At 34.8% G+C, this 22,051-nt stretch overlaps 1 protein-coding gene across 3 annotated transcripts in view; it reads right to left on the bottom strand.

Moving 5' to 3' along the window:
* Positions 1-83: 83 nt before the first annotated feature.
* LOC117426976 (integrin alpha-4-like) overlaps positions 84-22,051 on the bottom strand; it is a 32,970-nt gene continuing 11,002 nt past the window's right edge. The window contains exons 12-29 of one of the 3 annotated variants that reach the window (XM_034045262.3): positions 21,019-21,109; positions 20,282-20,327; positions 19,744-19,898; positions 15,979-16,133; positions 13,118-13,270; positions 12,043-12,119; positions 8,625-8,775; positions 8,190-8,288; positions 7,878-7,954; positions 7,447-7,536; positions 6,562-6,646; positions 5,844-5,951; positions 5,589-5,702; positions 4,665-4,784; positions 3,595-3,690; positions 3,043-3,162; positions 1,835-1,938; positions 84-1,397 (exon numbers count right to left, since the gene is read on the bottom strand). In XM_034045262.3, the coding sequence (XP_033901153.3) occupies positions 1,852-1,938; positions 3,043-3,162; positions 3,595-3,690; positions 4,665-4,784; positions 5,589-5,702; positions 5,844-5,951; positions 6,562-6,646; positions 7,447-7,536; positions 7,878-7,954; positions 8,190-8,288; positions 8,625-8,775; positions 12,043-12,119; positions 13,118-13,270; positions 15,979-16,133; positions 19,744-19,898; positions 20,282-20,327; positions 21,019-21,109 (1,824 nt within the window). In that variant the 3' untranslated portion in view covers positions 84-1,397; positions 1,835-1,851. Of the gene's footprint in view, positions 1,939-3,042; positions 3,163-3,594; positions 3,691-4,664; positions 4,785-5,588; positions 5,703-5,843; positions 5,952-6,561; positions 6,647-7,446; positions 7,537-7,877; positions 7,955-8,189; positions 8,289-8,624; positions 8,776-12,042; positions 12,120-13,117; positions 13,271-15,978; positions 16,134-19,743; positions 19,899-20,281; positions 20,328-21,018; positions 21,110-22,051 lie in introns of all 3 variants that reach the window. The other 2 variants (XM_059033625.1, XM_059033624.1) reach the window with 2 other exon arrangements.

Genomic DNA, 22,051 nt, shown 5'->3' with positions numbered 1-22,051 from the left:
TAAAATCTGCTTTGAGTTGTATTTCAGTTTGTCTGGTTTTGCTCAGTTAAGTATGTTGAATATGTATATAGCACACAATGTGATTTTTTTTTTTTTAGGTCCCAGAATTTTATTGTAAGAGTTTTACTTAAGATAAGTTACCAAGCATTGCAAACACTGTGTAGCGAGAGGTAAGGGAAGGGTAATTAATTAATTGTCTGGCTTCTGAGTTAGAGTCCCGAATTCATTAAGACACATTTCACACATTTAATTAAGGGCCAGCATTCAGTCAGATTATTCAAGTTGTGTGGTTTAAGCCTCACAACTAGCACTTATCATTGTAAACTTGTAAAATGAGATGGAATGTCTTTATTTTTTATTTATTTAGCAGACGCCTTTATCCAAGGCGAATTACAAAGACTAGGGTGTGTGAACTATGCATCAGCTGCAGAGTCACTAACAATTACGTCTCACCCCAAAGACGGGGCACAAGGAGGTTAAGTGACTTGCTCAGGGTCACACAATGAGTCAGTGGCTGAGGTGGGATTTGAACCGGGGAACTCCTGGTTACAAGCCCTTTTCTTTAACCACTGGACCACACAGCCTCCACTTTGCAGATGTGAACGTGTATAATTGTATTCAAGTTGTCAATACTATTTAAAGAAGACCCTCCACAGCAGAACTTGTATCAAAGAGATGTACATGTCGCTTTACTTATTGTTTGTACGAGTGCATTCTTAGTTTTGTATCCATCCACAGAAAGAAAAAAAACAACTTGGTTTTCTTCAGATTTTACGATCACGTGACTAGAAGTCTTAAAAAAAAAAATTTGTCAAAGAATTATTACATTTTATTTTTTTATGTATTGCTGTGTAATTTGAAATGTGTACAGAAACATACAAATCCATTGTATCTTTTGTAATCACAGTTCAGTTCTCTTGGTGCTTTCCATGTAAGGTGGCATTTAAAAAAAATAAAAAATTAACTTTCACTTTATCTTGATTTAGCCAGGTAGCAAGAGCTGGTGTGATCTGGCTCATAAGCTGGTAAATAAAACTATATTTAACAAGTACAGCATTTCTGTGCTGCTGACACTATTACAATAATAGGTAACAGTTTTATATTATTTTATTATTATTATTATTATTTGTTTATTTAGCAGACGCCTTTATCCAAGGTGACTTACAGAGACTAGGGTGTGTGAACTATGCATCAACTGCAGAGTCACTTACAATTACGTCTCACCCGAAAGACGGAGCACAAGGAGGTTAAGTGACTTGCTCAGGGTCACACAATGAGTGGCTGAGGTGGGATTTGAACCGGGAACCTCCTGGTTACAAGCCCTTTTCTTTAACCACTGGACCACACAGCCTCCTTCATTTAAATGTGTTTGGTCACTGATGCAGTGTCTGGTCCCCCTGTAATTTGGTTTTAACACCCGAAGAATAAAATTGTTAATATACTGTGGTTCAGAGATGCACTTAGTGAATACATTCAGATTTAAAAGATGAAGTGCAGTTCATTTGTCTTGTTGACAATGTATTCTAAAAAGGTTTCATAAAATCAGTGTAATTTCAAAAAAAGGCGATCTTAAAAGTGAGTTCATTGTCTTTGAATTGTATCACCTATGAAAGAACTCTGCTGACAACATACTGTACTTGACAGTAACATGTAACACATGGTTTGATAGAAACCAGTTCTCCTTTAACTTTGAAATACATATGCTTGTTTGAAGTCCTAATGCTTCTTTAAAAAATACTGTTTGGTTTGACAAACCATTCTATAACACAATTTTGTTTGTTCTTCCTTGAGTTTGTACTAGTCTTTTTCTTTTTAATATCCAGATGTTCTCTACCATTGGTGGTTCTGTTGTCAATAGACATCTTTAGTCTTATTTACGTAGTCCCAGCTTTTTCGATGTTCCTGTTCCTTTTGTAATTGTCTTTTAAAAAAGCCAACCTGTGAATAAAAAACATTTGCGTATTAAACAAGTTATGCTACTTTCATGGACATGGGTGGTCATATCTAAGAAAGCATTTTCCACCATGCTAAGTTTGCACTATTTTTTTTTTTTTTTTTAAACAAAAAGGTTACAGAACTAGCAAGAAACAACTGTGGTACATATTGAAGCTCTTCAATTAAATAAAGGTGTTTATTTTAACAGTTAAAAGCTGTGATGGAGTAATGTTATGTATAAGATGTTTCCCTTAATGTCTTTTATTAATACAGAGTGTTTTGCCACGATAAAAACAGCAAATTTCTTTGTGGCACTAATGACATTCTGTAGAAAACAACTGCCAGTTTTAAACATTGTTTAAAAATGGAAAGAAAATGCTTCTATTAATTATATATTAAAACAAGGCATTTTTTATTAAAGGATGCAGATCAGTGTTGGGACCTCTGGGTGCCATAACTGAATTCCCCTTTACAGCTGCTACTATATTCAGTGACTGTAGGCATTTCTTTTGATTTACATAGAAATGGCTACAATCAACAGAGGAACTAAATAGTTCTGGCAAAAACTTCAACCCACATATTTATGTCAACAGCATCTGTGAATTCTGGTTTGCAACAATGCTTTTTCACTCTGAGTTAGTCTGCTCTGTGTGTTAGATTCTCACCTTTGTCACAGTACCCAAGGTGACTTGAGTTGTGTAGGAAATCATAGGTCAAGCAGACCCAGGGCTATTTTCAAAGTTTTTTTTTTTTTTTTTTTTACTACATAGTGTAATTACAACCATTTTGTTGTAGAAAGGACTAAACTGCCACTCGAAATTTGAAATAAAGAAAACTTTAATTATTAATTAAAGTTCTGTTATGAATTCATTGGTTGGTTCTTACTCATATTGAAGTCATATATTTTCTTCAAAAAGCTTTGGAAATAACCTAAAATCTAATTTTCAGTGCATTCTTTTTTTATATAATATGCAAAAAATATTATTTTAAATTATAATAATTAAAAAAACAGGAATTTAACAGCTTAATAATAAGAGAGGAGTTAAAAAAGGCCTTGACTTTCTCCTTTTTAAATGAAGATAATTATAAACTAAGTATGACACCTACCTTCCAAAGGATGTATATAAGCAGCAAGAGTATACAGAGCCCCACAAAGAGGCTGACTACAACAATGGATAATTCTACTCTCCTCACTGGCTTCTGATCGTGATGAGCTTCCAAAATAATCTACAAAACATTTACAAGACATGATATATAAGGGTACAGTTGCCAACAGCTGCCAGTCGTTTCCCTTAGAACTTACAAAGTATGTTACAGTTTTCCTGATACATGTTTTACCAATGCATTGTAGATGTACTCTAAACAATCTCTGCTGTTCAATAAAATGCAGACAACTGTTCCAGATTTAACAAAAGGCATTGATACAAGTCAAGCAAACAAGTGATAATTTCAATCTTACATCAGAAAGGAACAAACAAAAGTGATCCCAAGCCTCAGTCTGCATATTTATAAGAGCCCAATAGTGCAGCCATTGGTGCCTGGGATTAAATGATGACTTTGCTAACGGCCAGTGACATTTATCACGGTTACACCCAAATGGTTTTGTGTGTTAAGACATTTCGTATGCAAATCAGTCATAAAAAGGGAGAAATTACTTACACTTGCAAACTGGTATTTTTGTAGTTCAATAACATATGTGTCCTGCTTGGGAAATGCGTCAGCTATTGTTTCAATATAAAAAATGGAAGTTCTACCCTGTAAAAAAAATAAAATATTACATGAGTATTTATTCTAAAAACAATTCCGTACAATCAGACAATCAGCTTCCAGCTCTAAAAGGCTTCTATACAGCTATGTTTTTTTTTTTTTTCCATTTTCACTTTCCAGTTCTGTAAGCCTGTCCGTGTCTACTGTCAATGGCACGCTTTCCTGTAGTGTAGATGAGCATAGATTAGAACCTCATTTGCTGCTACTGGTCAAAAAGATGTGCGACTATAGGCTCAGACTATGCCCCAGCAACACAACATATCGTACATGTTTCAACTCAGACATGGTGGATTGCTCGCTGCACTAGACTGACTCCTATCAGTTCACTCACAACGTCCAGATAAACGAATAACAACCTAACAAGATCTGTCTTATTTGACTTTGATCCACTGTAATTTTGGTCTGGTGGTGGGAGATACTCATGACCATACCTTGAATCAGTAGAATATATTTGTGTATGTTTGTGTACAACATACACAGTATACCTGAAAACAAAATTTACCAATATTGGCTTGGGCCATATAGCCAGTGTTGGGGAGTAACACATCACATGTAACGCATTACTGTAATCCGATTACATTTTTTCAGTAAATGGTTCTGATAGGTAACGAAATGTGGCAATGTATTGCATTTTATTTGGGAAAATAACATTGTTACTTTGTTAAATAAAAAAAAAAAGGACTACGACTAATGCATAATATGGAAATCAGAAAGCACAAGTCAAACCTTAAATCAGCCAAGTAAAGTCTGGGGACGGTTCCTGCAAAAGGCCAGGACAGGAATTTGCCACGCCTGAGAAGTAACTATTTGAATCTGTCACAAGTTACATGTTTTTCAAAGTAAGTTACTGTAACTAACAATTTTGTTCAAGTAACTGTAATAGATTATGTTTTAAAAGTAATTCATATAGCACTATCTACAATCTATTATTAAGCGAGGACACAAACAAATAAATAACTTACGAGTGCCAAAACTAAAGGGGTTAACTCCAGCTGTAGCTGAACAGTGGCTTCCATTCTGGTTTCCATTTCTCCAAAGTCACAAAATATATTTAAACAAGAACTGTCATCCTTCACACAGTACTGGGGGGTGAAAACGAATACATGAGAAACTAAACTAGCAATATACAATGATAACAACAATAACAATATAAAGAAATGTACACTCAACTGTACATAATGTCACAAGAAACCTGAGCTACAATTACATTGTTATAATACATGGTGACACACAGCAGTTAAAAAAAGTGTCAAGTGGGTCTAACCAAATTTCACAGACTTCTCTGAGGTAATTTCTTACTCAGGTTATGTCATTTACTGTTTTTTAAAGTGCCTGTGTTCATTTCCTCCTGTTTTTTTCAGATACAACTTTAAATTGACAGGCAATTGTTGTTTATTTTGGTAGTAACAGAATTAGTTTTGAAAAGCTGACATCAGTCTTATTAATTACAGGGAGGCATGTGCAATCTTATTATTGGTAAGTAGTATCGTACCTGCTAAATAATAAAAAGACTGTAAAACTCTGGAGTTTATAGGAAACTTATAGTTTACCAGGTATTATAATATACAATAATTATTGATGAATAGGTATGACTCTCAGGCAGTAGATATTTCTTCTTAGGATCCATTGATAGTTATATAGGAGAAATTCTGTCTCCTGCCGTACGATCGTGTTAAAATGTATTCCAAGTGATTTACGATCCATAATGGAAAAAGATGTAGAGCAAAGGTAATAACATCCCTGCAGATGCTCTGTAACACTTTAAGTGAGGTGTGTATTTAAGTCACTGTTATAATTGTTTGCAGTTTTGTTTTTTATTTGTGTCTGTGTTCTGTAACAAAATAAGATTTGTGTCCTACGCATGCAGGTAGTGAATATTTATTTACCAATTGCCTGCTGCTTGTTTTTGAAAAGAAAAACACCACATCCTCAATAAATGACGTATCTGGTATGTCACAGTCTTTTGTATTATTCGGAAGATAACATTCTCCAAGGGAAGTCTAAAAAAAAAAAACAGAATTGATTTATTATAATACAGTATTATTTATAGGAATATTAAACTATAAACCTAATGCATGGTTAAAGAATCACCATTTAATATCAGAATTTATCATATAATTTAAAGAATGTAATCAAGATACCTTAATATCCAAAACGTTGAACAGTTTGAATGGGCGCGGTGCAATGGAATTAGGAATATTGATCTCCAGTCTAGAGCCAGGGGCCTTGCTAAAGCCAACATTAACTACCTGGAAATAAATGAGTAATCGCTTAGTTACGCACACAGTACATTTTATGATAAATATATTTATTTATTAACAGTCATACACTGTAAACATATGGCTTAATATTTTAAAGATTATGATTGGCAAAAAAAAAACATTCACTCTCTTCTCCAAATAGTACACTACAGTATTTTAGAGCATGGAATTAAAAACATACTTTCAATTTTATACTTTCAAAGAGATATTTCTTCGTGTTTCCAATATTGATTTCTGGAGTATCTACTTAAAAATGGATACATTAAACAAAATAAAATGATCACATAATCATTTTTAGCAAAACCACTAAGCCCATAAAACAGGTACTTTACAGTATTTATAATATATGGCTCCTTGGGGGGGGGGGGGGGGGGGTATCCTTTTTACTGTACAAGGCCACAGACCCCAGAATCCACCTCACTGTCCCCATTTACAGGTGCAGTTATACCAAAGCAGTTTCAATAACTAATACTGTTTTTTGTTGATATGACCCTCAACAAGTTACAAGTTACATATTCTAGTAATCACAGGAGCAATCGCATAAATGGTTAACAGGGCCAGTATAAAAGGGAAAAGTTCAAATAGAAGATTAACTTACGGTGAAAGTATAATTAAACTTCTTAGTAAAACAATCAGACTCATCCTGCATCTCTTCAAATACAAATGAAGAGGGTGACACAAGCCTATTTTAAAATCAAAAAGAAAATAAACAACTTTATGCCTTTTTTGTATGATGTTGTAACTGATACAATATACACTACTTATGTACAATTACTGTATTTCACAATATTAACAGCTGTGAAATGTTCTGACATTAAAGCTACCATTCTAAACAATATACATTCTTCTGAGTTTTATTTTTTTAATGCGTTAAGCACTGTACACAGTACTTCAGTTTTTCTAAATCAGCTCAAATGAACCAAAGCTGAGTGTCCTATATTTCATGTGCATTTGCACTTCTGTAAACAAAATGTCCCAAGAATAGTATACACAGCAAAAAGGGTAGCAGCAAGGAATTAAATGGCTAGGGTGCTAAAATTGACAATTTTCTTATGTGCTTGCATTTTTTTTTTATCCAACTGTAACTAATGAAAAGCCAACTGCTTTTTTCTTAGGGGAAAAAGCTAATTTCTCCAACAGTGTTTTTATAACTGGTACACACATATTGCTATACACCAATGCTTGCAGAAGGGCAGTGGGTCTATTTAATTGCACATAGATAAAAACAGTGACAGGGTCTATCAAGGTTCTGCAAAACTATCTGTAAAAATGAGTAAAAACATCAGGGAGGTTTCCTGTTTTACTTATTTAATGGATGACGATATTTTGATTTGCAACTATTTCAATCAATTGAAAAGACCCCAGTGTGTGTACATTGGTTCAGTCAGGAAACTCGTGACAGATTTATTAAAACATAGACTAGACAACAATACTACATTATACTACATTTTTTTTTTCTCCTGAGATAAAAAGGATAGCTTACCCATGGACATTTAAGTCAACCCCATATCTCAAAGGCAATATTAAAGTTGCAATATTATCATGCAGAAGATCTGCTCCTTCTGCACTTTCACTGTGAGAGAAAAAAGAGAATGTCAAAACAGATATTTAACTACAATAGAAACACAACGCACACATGTCTCAGGCAGGTAATTACATGTCTGCAGGTCTAGTGGTTTAAACAGCATTTGATAATCCTGCACATACAGCAGCAAGAAGCCATCTATTACACTTGTTATTCCCACTCATTATTTAAGCTGTTATCTACTTTTCTTGTGCTTTAGCTACACAATAGATCATATAATAAATGTGCTATGTTGCAAAACTTGAGGATGCAGCTCTCTGCTCCCAATTTCGCAAAGCTATGAGTATTTATTTTCCCAACAATGTAATTTTGGATGTAACTCTGTTTACCAGGTTGCATTAACTGTGATGTTGAGGTCCTCTGGAACACTGTCTTTGTTCACATCCAGAAGAAAAGTGACATCTGTCTATGGAGCAAAGAGTTTAACATTTTAGTTCCACAAGACTTCGACGTACACTCTTACAGATTGACCCTAATCCAAATTGTATGTTATACCTTTGCTGTATTAGTATTATAAATTTTCTTAAATGCATCATTATATTTTAACATTAGATAGACAAAAACAGTCCTTGGACAATGAAAATTAATTAGGAAGAGTACAGTAAGGCATAAGGTTTGTACAATAATTAAATGTAGTCCACCTTTGTCAAAGAGTTGATATATAAATGGCCAATACTACAATCCAACCCCACAACCGAATGATCATCTTCTGCTATCTCACAGCTAATGTGTTTCTCTTCCTGTAAATAAAACATAAAAGAAAGAAAGAAACTGTGATCTTTGCATGGAATTTATAACATATTTATCTAACATTAAATCTAATGAAGGGCTTAGGTGGTAAATGCGTGGTAGGAAACACAAACCCAAGTGCTATAGCATCATTTTTAATACAAACATGTATAATACTTGTAAGGTTTAATCAATATATTACATGTACTGTAAGTGTGTAATACTTTTTGTTTTACCTTGAAAAGGTGCAGCTCACACACACTAATAGCATGGAACCTTACAAAAAACAGTACATAGAAGCTATGTGCAAACGATACAATACAGTGTGTGCATGTTACCCATCTTACCGAGTCTAAAACTTTAACGAAATACAGAGTTTCAGGGAATCTGAGGTGCAGAGAAGCTTGGAATGCATCATCCCCTGCATTGTATAAAGTCACATTCAACATCACAGTCTTTCCATTCCCAAGAGCAAAGTAAGGCTTGTTTTCATGAATCCTAGAAAATAGATATAAATATGATGACTTAAAATGTGAATACAGAACATGTCAGGAGGGGCAGCAGTGTGGAGTAGTGGTTAGGGCTCTGGACTCTTGACCGGAGGGTTGTGGGTTCAATCCCAGGTGGAGGACGCTGCTGTACCCTTGAGCAAGGTACTTTACCTAGATTGCTCCAGTAAAAACCCAACTGTATATATATATATATATATATATATATATATATATATATATATATATATATAAAAGACAGACAGGTTACAATCATATGTATTATTTTCTGGCTTTTAACCAAACCATTAGTCACTGAACACCTTCGGGAAGGAAGCTGGCATTTTGACAGCAGCAGAAGGTGAAAAAAAAGACAGCATAAACAGCGAGGTGTAACGGCTAATGAACAGGAAAAACAGCAAAAATACCAGCAGATACACAATGAAAATAGTTTACAGTTTAAATTGTGCTAAGTTGTGCTAACTTGTTTTTTTTTTTTTTTTTTATCTGATTTTTTTTGTTTTTTTTTTCCAGTGGTTTGTCTTTGCTTTCTAGCTGGTGGTCGCGTTTCCATGGCGCCGCAGATGAGACGCTCACCAGCTTGGTGCAATGGAGAGAGCAGAGCACCAGGTGCGCATCTGGGAGGGCGACAAAAGCTTTTTTTTTTTTTTTTGTCTTATAAATAACCATATTTCATCTTACAAAGAAAGAGAGATTCAGCACTCATAAATAGCACAATGCTTGCTTCTTTCTTTTAAGAACATCTAGGTTTACCATAATTTAAAGAACAGCAGGGCAGTATTCCATAATTGCCCTCTACATTAACTTTTGTCCATTAGAAATTGCTAGAACACAAATACTCAACCCTTTGTACTGCAACAACACCTGAGTCCAGGCAACGGGCAAGAAGCAATGTACATACAGTGGTGTATTGTCATTATGGATTACCCATAAGGAAGAACAAAACTGCAGTTCTTCCTACTGTAAAATAACATTATTAATATGCAGAAAATATTCCTACAGTTATTATGTTGTCAAACGCAAATTTGTTATGAAACCATGCTGAATAAGATCTGAATTAAGTGATATGAGGAAACTTAACACAGTACATACCCATATTTGGTCTATCTGGTCACTCATTTCTGCAGAACCTTTGCCATGCCTAAAATCAATGCAATCACCCATAGTCCAAGAGAGTAATCAATACATACATAGCTAATCCAATGACCAATCTAAGGGCAACGGAAATGCTAAAAGGTAATCTTTTAGATGAAAATGATGCATATGCTATTTAATGCATGCTCTGTGTTCATTTCTCTATAATTATATTGTCTCAATAAATCCCATCAAGGTCACTTGACCCCAACTCACCCGTAATGGAAATTAAGCTTCTGAGGTGCATTCAATTATGCATATTATTGAAAAAAAATCATTATTAATAACACAGAAAAATTGTTGACAGTGGTTGATGAAGCACTTCTATTTATATTAAGATCCATCACCAAAAAGATCTATCACAAAAAAAAGATGAAAATATATTGCACTCTATAACTGATATAGATCGTTCTATAATGTTTTGGTTTAATTGTGTTTCTGTGCAACTCTCTTCAAATCTAGAAACTACAGTATGAAAATAAATGTGCATGATTTAAATCAGATATGAAGCCACACAGTTGAGCTGCATGGCAACTGATGAACTGATGATCACTTTGAAACGATTTGTTGTTACACCAAGCTAAGCATATCTCTAACAGTGGCATACTTTGTGCAAACCAGTACAAACATGTATAAAATGCTGATATGTTAAAACAGATTACTCCCAGTAATGTGATTTTCTTCATCATTTGCAACCTAAACTCAACGACAAACTAAATTATATCAATTTCTGTAAGTTTTTTTTGTCCATAACTGTGGTTAGGATTCTCATTTCCCTTCTGTTTATAAACATTACGTTCATCGCAACACAGTATCTAATGTAGCTCTAGGCTCACAAACAGGTCAATGTCTACGTGTTTATATGCAACCATGAGCACGATTTTACTTTTGCTACCTAAAAAAAATGTTTGTTATGTATTTGACAGATAAATGTTAAACTTGACGAAAGCCACAAGCATAGGCGCAAAAACCCATGGGGCAGAAGGGGCACGTGCCCTTCCACTTTGAATATGAGGGAGGCTGGGGTCAAACTATAAATTATGTTCATGAAAAAAATTAAAAAATACACCTTGATTAATGAATATGAATCTATATTAATGTAAGAGATGAGAATGTATTTTAATATTAGCTATTTAATAAGCTAATATGGGGACATGCGTTTTGGTTACGTTTTATGAACGTTTAAACCTTAGCCTTTGACATACAGCTATGGCCAAAAGTTTTGCATCACCCTATAGAATTAACAGATTTTGCTTCATAAAGTAGAATGAAACCTGCTGAATAATGTTACGTTAACATATTGAATTGATACCGCTTTGTAGTTTTCCATATACGGACAAAAATCCAACAATGTGACATTTCGAAATCTAACATGAAATACAGTTGGGTTTTTACTGGAGCAATCTAGGTAAAGTCTCTTAGCAGCAGGTTTCGCTGTGATAACTCAGCTCAGCCTTGTCCGATGACAAAACGCGAGAAACATTCCCTAGCATCCAGCACTACATTTAAAACAAAGCCGAGCAAGGAATATTTTAACTTAACAGTTATGTCAACATATCTATCAATAAATAAGCCATATTATCAAATGTTGTACATGTTCTTGTTTGTTTAGCACTTCCCTTTAATAAGCTGCATGTTAGAATTATAGCTACTGTACAGCATTGTGCAGATATGCCACTGGAACTGGTTCTGCCATTTGGTGCGACTTGTGTTTGTACTTAATAAATGCTCAGTTAGTAAATATTCTATATTTTATGTTGAAACACCTGTCCAATTTTGTGGGTTTACTATTACAAAAACAGTAACTTGAAAAGATTGAACAGTAAAAGTGAGGTTTACCGGAGCTTCTTAGCAAGCAAAAAAAAAATATAATAATAATAATAATAATAATAATAATAATAATTTGCCTCGCTACGCTCAGCAGTTCTTCTTTACCTGTGCCCCCCCCCCACTATTAAACAAAGTTAGGTGCCCCTGGCCACAATATATCGTTTTAACACAAGACTGTATGTACTGAGCATAAAAATGACAACAGTATTAGTTTCAAATAATGAAGAAAACATTGTACAATAGTTTTAATAATGAGGATGTAAAGTGATAAAAGGATGAAACATCAACTTACTGTGGCAAGCCAAGCTTTGCAGAAACCTGTAAATTGGTTGAGCAGTTTTCCCAAGCACAGTACCGGGCAAACTGTATCTGTAAAAAATAAATAAATAAATAAATAAATAAAAAGAAAGGTCAAAATATATTTAGGCAATTTCCACACAGACTACTAATAAAAAATATATACTATAAAAATGAACTGCAATAAAAAAAAAAAGCTAATTATATTGTATTAAGTGTTGTATTCTGTTTGTGTTGAGCTGCTAGCGCATACTATAGGGCAGCAGTATGGAGTAGTGGTTAGGGTTCTGGACTCTTGACCGGAGGGTTGTGGGTTCAATCCCCAGTGGGGGACACTGCTGTTGTACCCTTGAGCAAGGTACTTTACCTAGATTGCTCCAGTAAAAACCCAACTGTATAAATGGGTAATTGTATGTAAAAATAATGTGATATCTGTATAATGTGAAATAATGTATAATGTGATATGTTGTAACAATTGTAAGTCGCCCTGGATAAGGGCGTCTGCTAAGAAATAAATAATAATAATAATAATAATAATAATACTATGACTGTTAAAACACAGATACAATACATACAAGCATGTCAGTGATATTCATCATCTGCCAAGGCTGTACATTCTAAATTAGAGCCATCAGTAATATGGAAGTGTTGACAACCATTACCTGCACCCACTGTATGCACAATGTAAAATGTTTTGATATATAGACGAAGAGACAGATGCATATGGAATAATGAAGTGTCAGTGGCTGATTACTAAGGGTATATTTACACTATAATTTCACATACCCCCAGATTCTGATATTCTCAATAGCTTTGTTAAAATATGTCCAGATCAAGCTTCATCATAATAAAATAAGAGCTTCTCTAGATATATGTAGAAATGTAAGTTGGACACAAAGAAAGTCTGTGCCATAATAGTTTAATCTCAATATAGAAAGTTGTTCTCAAGATAACGTAACGTACGCACCAACACCCCTCCCCACCTACGATAAGTGTGATAATGAATAATAGCACCAGCTTCTCTACAGCACTTAAGACTCAAGAGAAATGAAAGTTTGCTGCAGACAGACCTTGTTTCTGACATGATTCTCCTCCTCTTCTCTCTGTTGTAGGATGGGTCGAAGTGGTGGAAAGAGGCTTGGAGAGTCTCTTTTCACAACATGCTCTCCAAGCTGATACGCTGCCTCAAATTGGATGGGGGTGAAAATATCACGTATTTCTTTCTATAAAAAAATAAAATAAAAAAAAAAAGAATAAATTGACACTGGCAACCTTAAATAAAGCTCTGAAAAAGGCCTATAGCAGTAATGTTATCTGTTATTTATTTATTTATTTATTTTTTAAGTACTGTACCCCACATATAACATCCTCCAGACACATACATTTTTCATTGTAATTGACTTGTTTGGCTTTAGTATCATCAATTTTTGGAAATCGACTGAATAAACATTTCAATGATGAGGTCCAGGTTTCTGTTTGATACGGATCATCTATTTTGCTACTGTGTGCATGGTATCCTCTTATTTTATTTTTAAAGAGGGAAGTGAAAGTACAATTAAAAATAAATCTATAAATATATCTGGTGCAGTAAAGGAAATACATGAATACTGCTGTACAGCTGAGCAGGCAAGTATGTTTTATATTTAAATAAAAATAACATTAACAGCTTTGTGCGTACACATAACATGTATTGAATCTGTAATGAACCTATCAATTACACTGAAACAGCCTTTCAGGTTTGTAATAGCAAAAACAAACAGTCTGTTATGTACCATCTGTACGATGACATCACAAACAAGACAAAACATGTGGAAGAATGAAACCTCAGACTGCACTGAACTCTGCACCTTAAATGATCTTTCTGAACAGACACAGAAATGCTAGAAAAATGTTCTACTATGTCAAAGTGCATAGGAAACACCTGATATTAAGCCGAGAACTTAAGCCAGGTTTTGTAATGTTTACTGCTATTGATAGTGACAGGATTGAGGACTTGTATTTGAAGTTGCAAATGCAGTTAAGGGAAGGTGTAAAAATAAATCCGATAGTGTTTAACAAGTTTCTAACCTTATTTCAAAAGAACTGAAATGGCTGTGTGACAGGGCAGCATCAAGGCCAAACTGTTACTGGCAGGAATAAGAGACTCAGAGTCAAGAAGCTGTAATGAAGTGATGTTGGGCACGTTTAATAGACACAAATTGAGCAAACAAAACACAGGAACAAATCAACAGGGCATGAGGGCCAAAATAAAGATTTAAACAAAACAAAACTACATTCATGTTTGCCTTCGCTATAATTCCAAACACAGTTCCAAACTCCCTCTCCAAACAAAGAGGTTCCTGCTCCCCTTTATACAGGAAGCCACTCCCCAATTAGCATTCAATAACAGATTTGCATTAGTGATATTCAGAGACAAGGTGTGCTGTAAACAGTTATGGTGACATCACATCTCCACACAGTACAGGAATGCTTCAGCTCCCCAGCTCAAATCCCCAGTTGACAGCATGTGAAAACTGAACAGCTTGAAGCCTTGACTATTACAATAGCATACTTGATTACATGATTCCCCATGTGTAGGAGATAGACAGCCACTGATTGTCCTTCCACATGTCCACTGTTTCAATTCACAGCTACAAGCTCGCTTTGACCGAATCACATGTTATCTAATTCATTCTAATTTTCCATCAGGTCTTTGCTGCATCTGTTGTGCATTACATTCATTACTCCAATTACCTGTTAATTATTCAGTTCTAAAATATATATAAACTTTTCCTGTAGCCTTGTAGGGATTGTTTCTGAAGGATAACCATACTTATCTCTAACAACTTCCTTACTTGTTTAAAATAATAAAAAAAAACCTAGCTTTCTTAAATTATGGGAAGTGTCAGATGTCCCTGATTAGAGTGGCCTTCAAAGTTCCTATGGGTGACAGTTAACATCTATATTAAATGAACTGGCATATTTCCAACTTGGTGCATAAGCAGAGTTATAAACGGCTTAATCTATCTTCCTTTTAAGAATATATATATATAAATTCTTATCCTTGTGCATAAACTGTAAACCGTTCATTAGCTAGGCTCTTATATGTTCACCACTTGTTAGCCCACATCATATCAACAGATTCGTATTGCTACTTGAGTATTTAAACTTGAAATGCTAATAGCATGTTATTTTCCATTGCATATGTTACATATGTAGTCTTTGCAATGTGTAGTTTAGTTTTTATAATAATATTTTTAAAAAGTACAGGAGTAATATAATTCAAGATTTCCTAAACTATCTCCAGTGGTTTGTTCTCTCCTTCTGTAAGATTGACTTGGACCCACTGCTTCTGAAATCAATACTGATTGAATGCCTGTGGAGAAACATTATCAGGAAACAAAATGTATCCTGCCTGCCACTGGTGAGTTATGACAGAACAGCAAGTTCTACAGTTTCTCTCTTTGGGTGTTACCAGGATTGTTCCTGTTTCTTAAGATTACATTTATCATTATAACAATGCTTACAATCATGATTTATGATAATGAGTTTAGCTTCCAGTTTCCAGTCCAGTTCCAGTGTTTAATTTGTAATCCAGAAAACACTACAAGATAACTTTTTCATTCTAAAACAAACTGTATTCAATTTCTTCAATCAGTGCTCCAACAGATACCCATGTGTACTTTATGAACAGGAGCACTGTTGTCAAACACTCTGTGGTGTAATTATTTTATAAATTATGTAATAATAATAATAATAATAATAATAATAATAATAATAATAATAATAATAATAATAATAATAATAATAATAATTTAACTATGGATGTCTGCTAAACTTTTTTAATAAATGTAATAATTAGCTTTACTGATTATTCTTTATAATTTGATATTATTAGATTCTGTAATTGACTTCAAAACAAGTAAAAAGGTGCAGAAAATAATGAACTTACTCTCATAAAGGCCTGGTGAGTCACACAGTTTACACGATTGTGGGATGCCTCAACCTTTCCTGATGTGCAGTTAGAGGTTCCATTTCCAATAAAATAAAACCGAGAAGGAAACCCAGCCTTTCTGTGGACATCGGCAGTCAGATTGTACAGGAAGCCTGCAGGATGGAAACAGATATATTGCACTGAAAAACAGGGGGACACCTGTTGCACTGCAGAACTTTAATCAATTTTATAGCAAGAGAAAAAAACGCATGCCCAATTTATTGTCTTCGTTTTATTCTATGGTTATATTGATCTTTGCCAGTTCAACCATTTTAAAGTATTTACAGATGAGGAATGTGCTTTTATTTTCTCTTTTGGCTTTCAATATGCAGTAATCAAAATAGGAGGACTACTATAGGATGTTCCTATGTCACCAACTAATTTGTCTTCTGCACCAACTAAACTTGTAATAAAAAGAACAGTCAGTTCAGACCATCATTGAGCTGTGATGTAAGTAATGTAAGTATAGGCGCATTGCAAATAATTGCGGATGCAAAATGCAAATTGCATTGTGGCCAGGCAATTATTTTGCACCGCGCCCTATGTAAGCTTAAGAGCAATATAAAATTACTCAACATGCACAAATAATGATATGCAATTATGACAATGAGGGTCTCAATGAGCATATCGGTCTATTTAGCGGTCACACTTGTAGAGTTAGGAGACAGAGAGCAGTAGTCGCTCTATGATATTTGTGATGTTAACCAAAAAAAATGCACAGAAAAGAAAAGAAAAGTTTTCTAAGAAGGAGCTGAGAGTCCTTAGGGCTGAGGTTACTCAGCATGAAACAGAGTTGTTTGGAAAAGCCTCAGCCGACATCAGTTATGCTAGTAACCTTAGGAAATGATATGCATTGGCCTGCCCTTTTTAGCATGACATCCAGAAATTTGCCTAGCACTCTGGAAAAGGTGGATTGGGCTATCCAGACATTCCAAATGTGATCCGAAAGGAACCAGAGGTTAAGTAGTGCAGAGAAGACAGCACTTTCGCATGTTTATGGATAGCGTTCCCTAGATTGACACTGGTGTCTAGCTCATCCCTCAATTCAGCTATGAGGTCAAGGATGACCTGCGGAGTGAGACGATAACGCTTTAGCACCGCATCCTCCGGCATCCCAAACAAAGTGACCCTGGAATTGAATATGCAGGGTCTTCTTCGTATTGCCCTTCTCTGAACGTGCTCCTGTTACTCCTCAACAAGAGTCAAGTGTTGCCACATCAGGAAGTGTACCACAGCATCAATCCTGAAGCCAATGACAGGTCTCTGCCGGTGTGTGGTTTTATACAGCTCTTAGTCACTCATTTCTACAATGGCTGCAGCTTGTAAGAAGAGGTGTAAAGTTTTTGGAGGGTCAGCAATTGCCTAAGTGCAAGGCAAAATCCTTACATCACATTATAATGTTTGCGCCCACTTAGTATCCAGATCCCGCCCAATTCCATACTCTTTTCTTCATCTGAATGCATTTCAATATAATTAATGGATTAATGATGGCAAAGTGCAAATTTGATAGCGGGTGCAGAACGCCTGATGAACACCATTCTTTACATATGCCGCATTTTTAGTGGCAGGTACAATCAGACTTTATGGCTGCTAACACGATTTAAGGCAGTATTATGGGGGTTTTGCACCCGCAAATCACTTTGCGAGTATCCTTACATCACCCCATAATAACTTTCTAGTTATGTAGTAGCATGCTGGATGTATGCCAACTGCTTCAAGATTTTTTGATTCTGTATTAAAAGGTTTAATTCAATTTCCAAAGTATATCCCTCTACCACAGAGCACTGTGCAATAGTATATATTATATATATATATATATATATATATATATATATATATATATATATATATATATTATATATATATATATATATATATATATATTATATTATATTATATTTATATATATATATATATATATATATATATATATATATATATATATATATATATATATATATATAAAGATTACCGGTACCTAAAATGACAAATAAGTGAAAGGCTTACCAATAAATCCTTTTGTTTTTAAAAGCAGCTTTGAACAACCCTTTTCAGGGCAGGTTTTGGTTTTTACCTTTGATGCATTATTAATATTTAAAAAATACATTAAAAGTAATAATATCAATTTTTTCAACCTTTTATCAAGCACCCCTTTCGCCACAGCTCACCAACGTCACCATCTACTGTGTATTTCCAGAACTGCACATTTGCACAAAAAGCTTATATTGTTAATCAGTTAGAGCCTCTTACACTTGAGGCAAGAAGTTGCTTGCCATGTGTGGTATGTCACACAGCTGAAACCATTTACAGACATATTGCACACAAGCATGGTATACCGTAATCAGTAAGCCATCAGTTGACCCTGTAAACCACAACACCTATCTCCCAAAGCGTGCTGACCAATAGCTGCCTCTTTCTAGTTACTATGATTCCCAGTAGTAACCAACAACACAAACACCTGACACAAGATACCTTCTTGAATTCTCAAACCTTTTCTCAATAAGCATGCTCCGTGTAATGTTCAGTTGGAAACTACCCTTGTTTACTAAGAAAAGAAGCAGAACACTCAGCCAGGTTTTAACTGAATTCCCCCACAAGTCAGTATGTTCACAGTAGATAACAACTGCCTGCATTCTGGTGCTAGCTGCAAGGATACTGAGTTACAATAAGAAGAGTTGTAGCAATGAAATAAAAATTAACTCATCGTCATGTTGTTAACCAAATGTGTTCTTCTTATACGTCAGTCTTTGTGGTCTGCTCCTTCAACCATAACAGTATAGAATATAATAAAAGGATGGTACAGATGGCTGCACAGTGTTTGGCAGATTTCCCCTCTGTAGACTAATCATATACTAACAATACTTTGAAATCATTCTTATCCGTTTATCGTACATACTATGTGCTCTTAATGGACTTTACTCGTATAAGCAAATAGTTGTACTATAAGTTTAACTGCTCTTAATCGAACTCACTTTTCAATGTAATTATTTACTGTATTCTTTATTTTGCTCTTATTTAAATTTGATCTTATTTTCTATTGATTTTACTGTACTTTACAACTGCTCTTATCTGTAATGTGATATTCTGTAATGGGATAGTCTATAATGTGATCTTTTGTAACAACTGTAAGTCGCCCTGGATAAAGGTGTTTGCTAATAAATAAATAAATAAATAAATAAATAAATAAATAAAAACTAAAAAAAAAAAAAAAAAAAAAAAAAAAAAAAAAATTTATAATAATAATAATAATAATAATAATAATAATAAAATGACTCTGGTGGAGTCCACATCAATTAGATTTGCCCTGCCTCAATGCATAACATTACCTTAAACTGCCAAAAAAGAAAAGCTTTTAAACACAAACTATCTTCCTTCTGTCAGGCTTTATGAAAGGCATTGCTGTGTTTGGTGGCTATCAGACAGTGTTTCTGTTTTTGCACTGTTCACAGACACAACCCAATGCTTTGTTGTTCCCAGCCAAACACTCCAGTCAACTGCATTTATACTGGGAGTGCTATGCAATTGATAAATTGAATGATTGAAGACCCAGTCTCTAACAGAATTCCACACATTCTCATGAGGGGATTAGGCTGTTAGAGGAAGGGAATGAGCCCTGTAACTGCCCATTTTTCCACCCTGTCAAAGTCCCTCATTTAATTCCAGGATGCCTAAGGTAGCAAGCACAACTAATTGGCATCTCAGTTCAGACACTAAGTAGCTTACCTATGTGCCCTGGAATGTCCCTGCCTTTGATCTTAAAGCACAGAGTGATATTCATACAGACAGCGGGCTGTCCATTTTCAACACACTCAGGCTTGGTGCGATTGACAGAAGGAGGAAGAATCAAGGAGGCCTCTACAATCACCACGACCCGTGTCCTTGAGTGAATTGAAAAGAAATTTACAAAGGTTCATTTAATGAAGCATGCTTATCTAGTAAACTACTGTGCATCATTGTTCTTAAAGGCATCATTCTAAAAAACGAACCAGTTTACCACTTTGCACGTTACAGGTTCTGTAATCTGCTGCAAGCAATGTCATGAAATGCATTGATAAATTGTTCTCTATCCAAAACAGATACAGTTATAGGATTTTATTGTAAAGCTCTAGGCTGTTTACATACATAGGTGTTTTGTCTAAAGTAACCAGAATGTTGTTTGTATGTGATGTTCAAACAGTATAGAGTGCACAAAGGTCACTGCCAAGCCTTATACTGTATAGAATTAGTCTAATTTAAATTGAGTCTAATGACTCAGTCTTACCTCAGAACTACAGCAGAATCAGACATAAAGGCACCAACTGCTACATCTGTGTAGAAAAATACAAATTCACAATTACCCAGAAGAAATCACTTTCAGTCATAAGCCCCTTAATATTAATTCACCTTTTAATATGGATTACTTTTAGCAAATCTTCCAAACCGTTACAAAAGGCATCTCTGAATTCATGTATGTGGTCTGTTGTCTCTGTGTGGTCATCTGTATTGGTCACTTAAACTCTGGGTAGCTGAAATCCCACTTAATATGACTCAATAGAAAATAATACTGATAATGTTTACAAAACAAGTAATCACAAACAGGTGAAGAATTTCATATCTGAAGTCCACTTTTTTACTAGTTTCATATTATTACTGCTTTGATTTTCTTTCACAAATTGCAACCTATTTTGCCTTTAAAATTCTTACTGGAAGAGGAGTAAGGGGAGGTTGAAAGCCCACAGGCTGAACAGAACCCCAAACAACATGAGTGCATAATTAAGAAAAGTAAAGCGCTTTTGAAAATGAATTAATAAGCTTATAATACCACCTCCCCCGATGTGCCCCCTCCCCTCCCACTGGCAGCACTGGGATTAGAGAAACACTTCCTTAACTGCTGGTAATCTACCAATAGCGATAGACATCAATAATTCACTAGTGTGCATGAGCCATGATCTAGGGTACTGTACGTCATGTTTACTGTTTCTTTAACAGTTTTAAAGGTTGAAAGAGCACTTATGTTACCTGGGTATCCATTGCCATCCACATCAATGCCTCCAGACACAGATTGGCCAAACATCTTGAAGACATTGCCATTTATGTTTCCAGTTATTCTCTGAAATGCAAAAGAAAATACTGCTGCTTAAATTTTAGCACTGTACATTGTCTTTTCTATACGCAACATTTTGTATTTCAAGTCCTAAACAACAATTAGTAGTCAAGCGCATTATAATTGGGGTATATTTTTGTGGACAGGATATGTTTCCTAGTAAATCACTGAAAAACGGAGACATATTCTACTAAGTTTGATACCAATATTTAAGCTGCCCCTAAATGTAAGTTTCTAACTTTAGTTCGGGAAGGAGGACACACACACACACAAACACGCACATATTACATATCACCTTTCAGTCAACTGTAAAAAAAATCAATTGACAAAGTGCTGTTTCACCTTGTACCATGCTCCAAAATCAAATAAATATCATTCATTATCATTCTGTGTCATGGAGGTTTGTCCTGAACTACTGAACTTAAGTTAATTTACATCTTACACTGTATTTTTCCATATTTTTCCCATTATTTTTCCAAACTTTACATGATTTTACACACCTTAATTACATGATTTTACTACACTTTAATATATATTTTTACAAAGGTTATTTGCCTAGCATTTCAAATGTAATATAAAATGTATTTAAATTGCTATGCCTTAATCTAAATCCGTATCAATTTGTTTACAATGCCTACGATTCATCTTACACTACCAACAACACAACATGCATTGTGGGCACATATTTAGGATGTAGCCGAATGATGTAGGTCCAGTTTTACTGACTGTTCACACTTAATTGTGTTGAAAGAATACTGCCAAAATGCTGTAGCAGCAATTCAGTCTGATTGTCTTTCTAAGCCCTGTAAATCTCAAGTCAACCATTCAGTGACAGAAAACCTTGTACAGAATGCACTGATTGTCACAGGATAGAAGATAGTTTGACACACAAAGGAAGTCCTGACCTCAGAATGTGATGCACAAAACCTTGCAAATTCCCATCAAGGC

This window comes from Acipenser ruthenus, chromosome 11, assembly GCF_902713425.1.
Source record: "Acipenser ruthenus chromosome 11, fAciRut3.2 maternal haplotype, whole genome shotgun sequence".
Classification (NCBI taxonomy): Eukaryota; Metazoa; Chordata; class Actinopteri; order Acipenseriformes; family Acipenseridae; genus Acipenser; species Acipenser ruthenus.
Note: the sequence above shows the minus strand (reverse complement) of the source record. Positions and strands in the feature narration are given on the sequence as shown.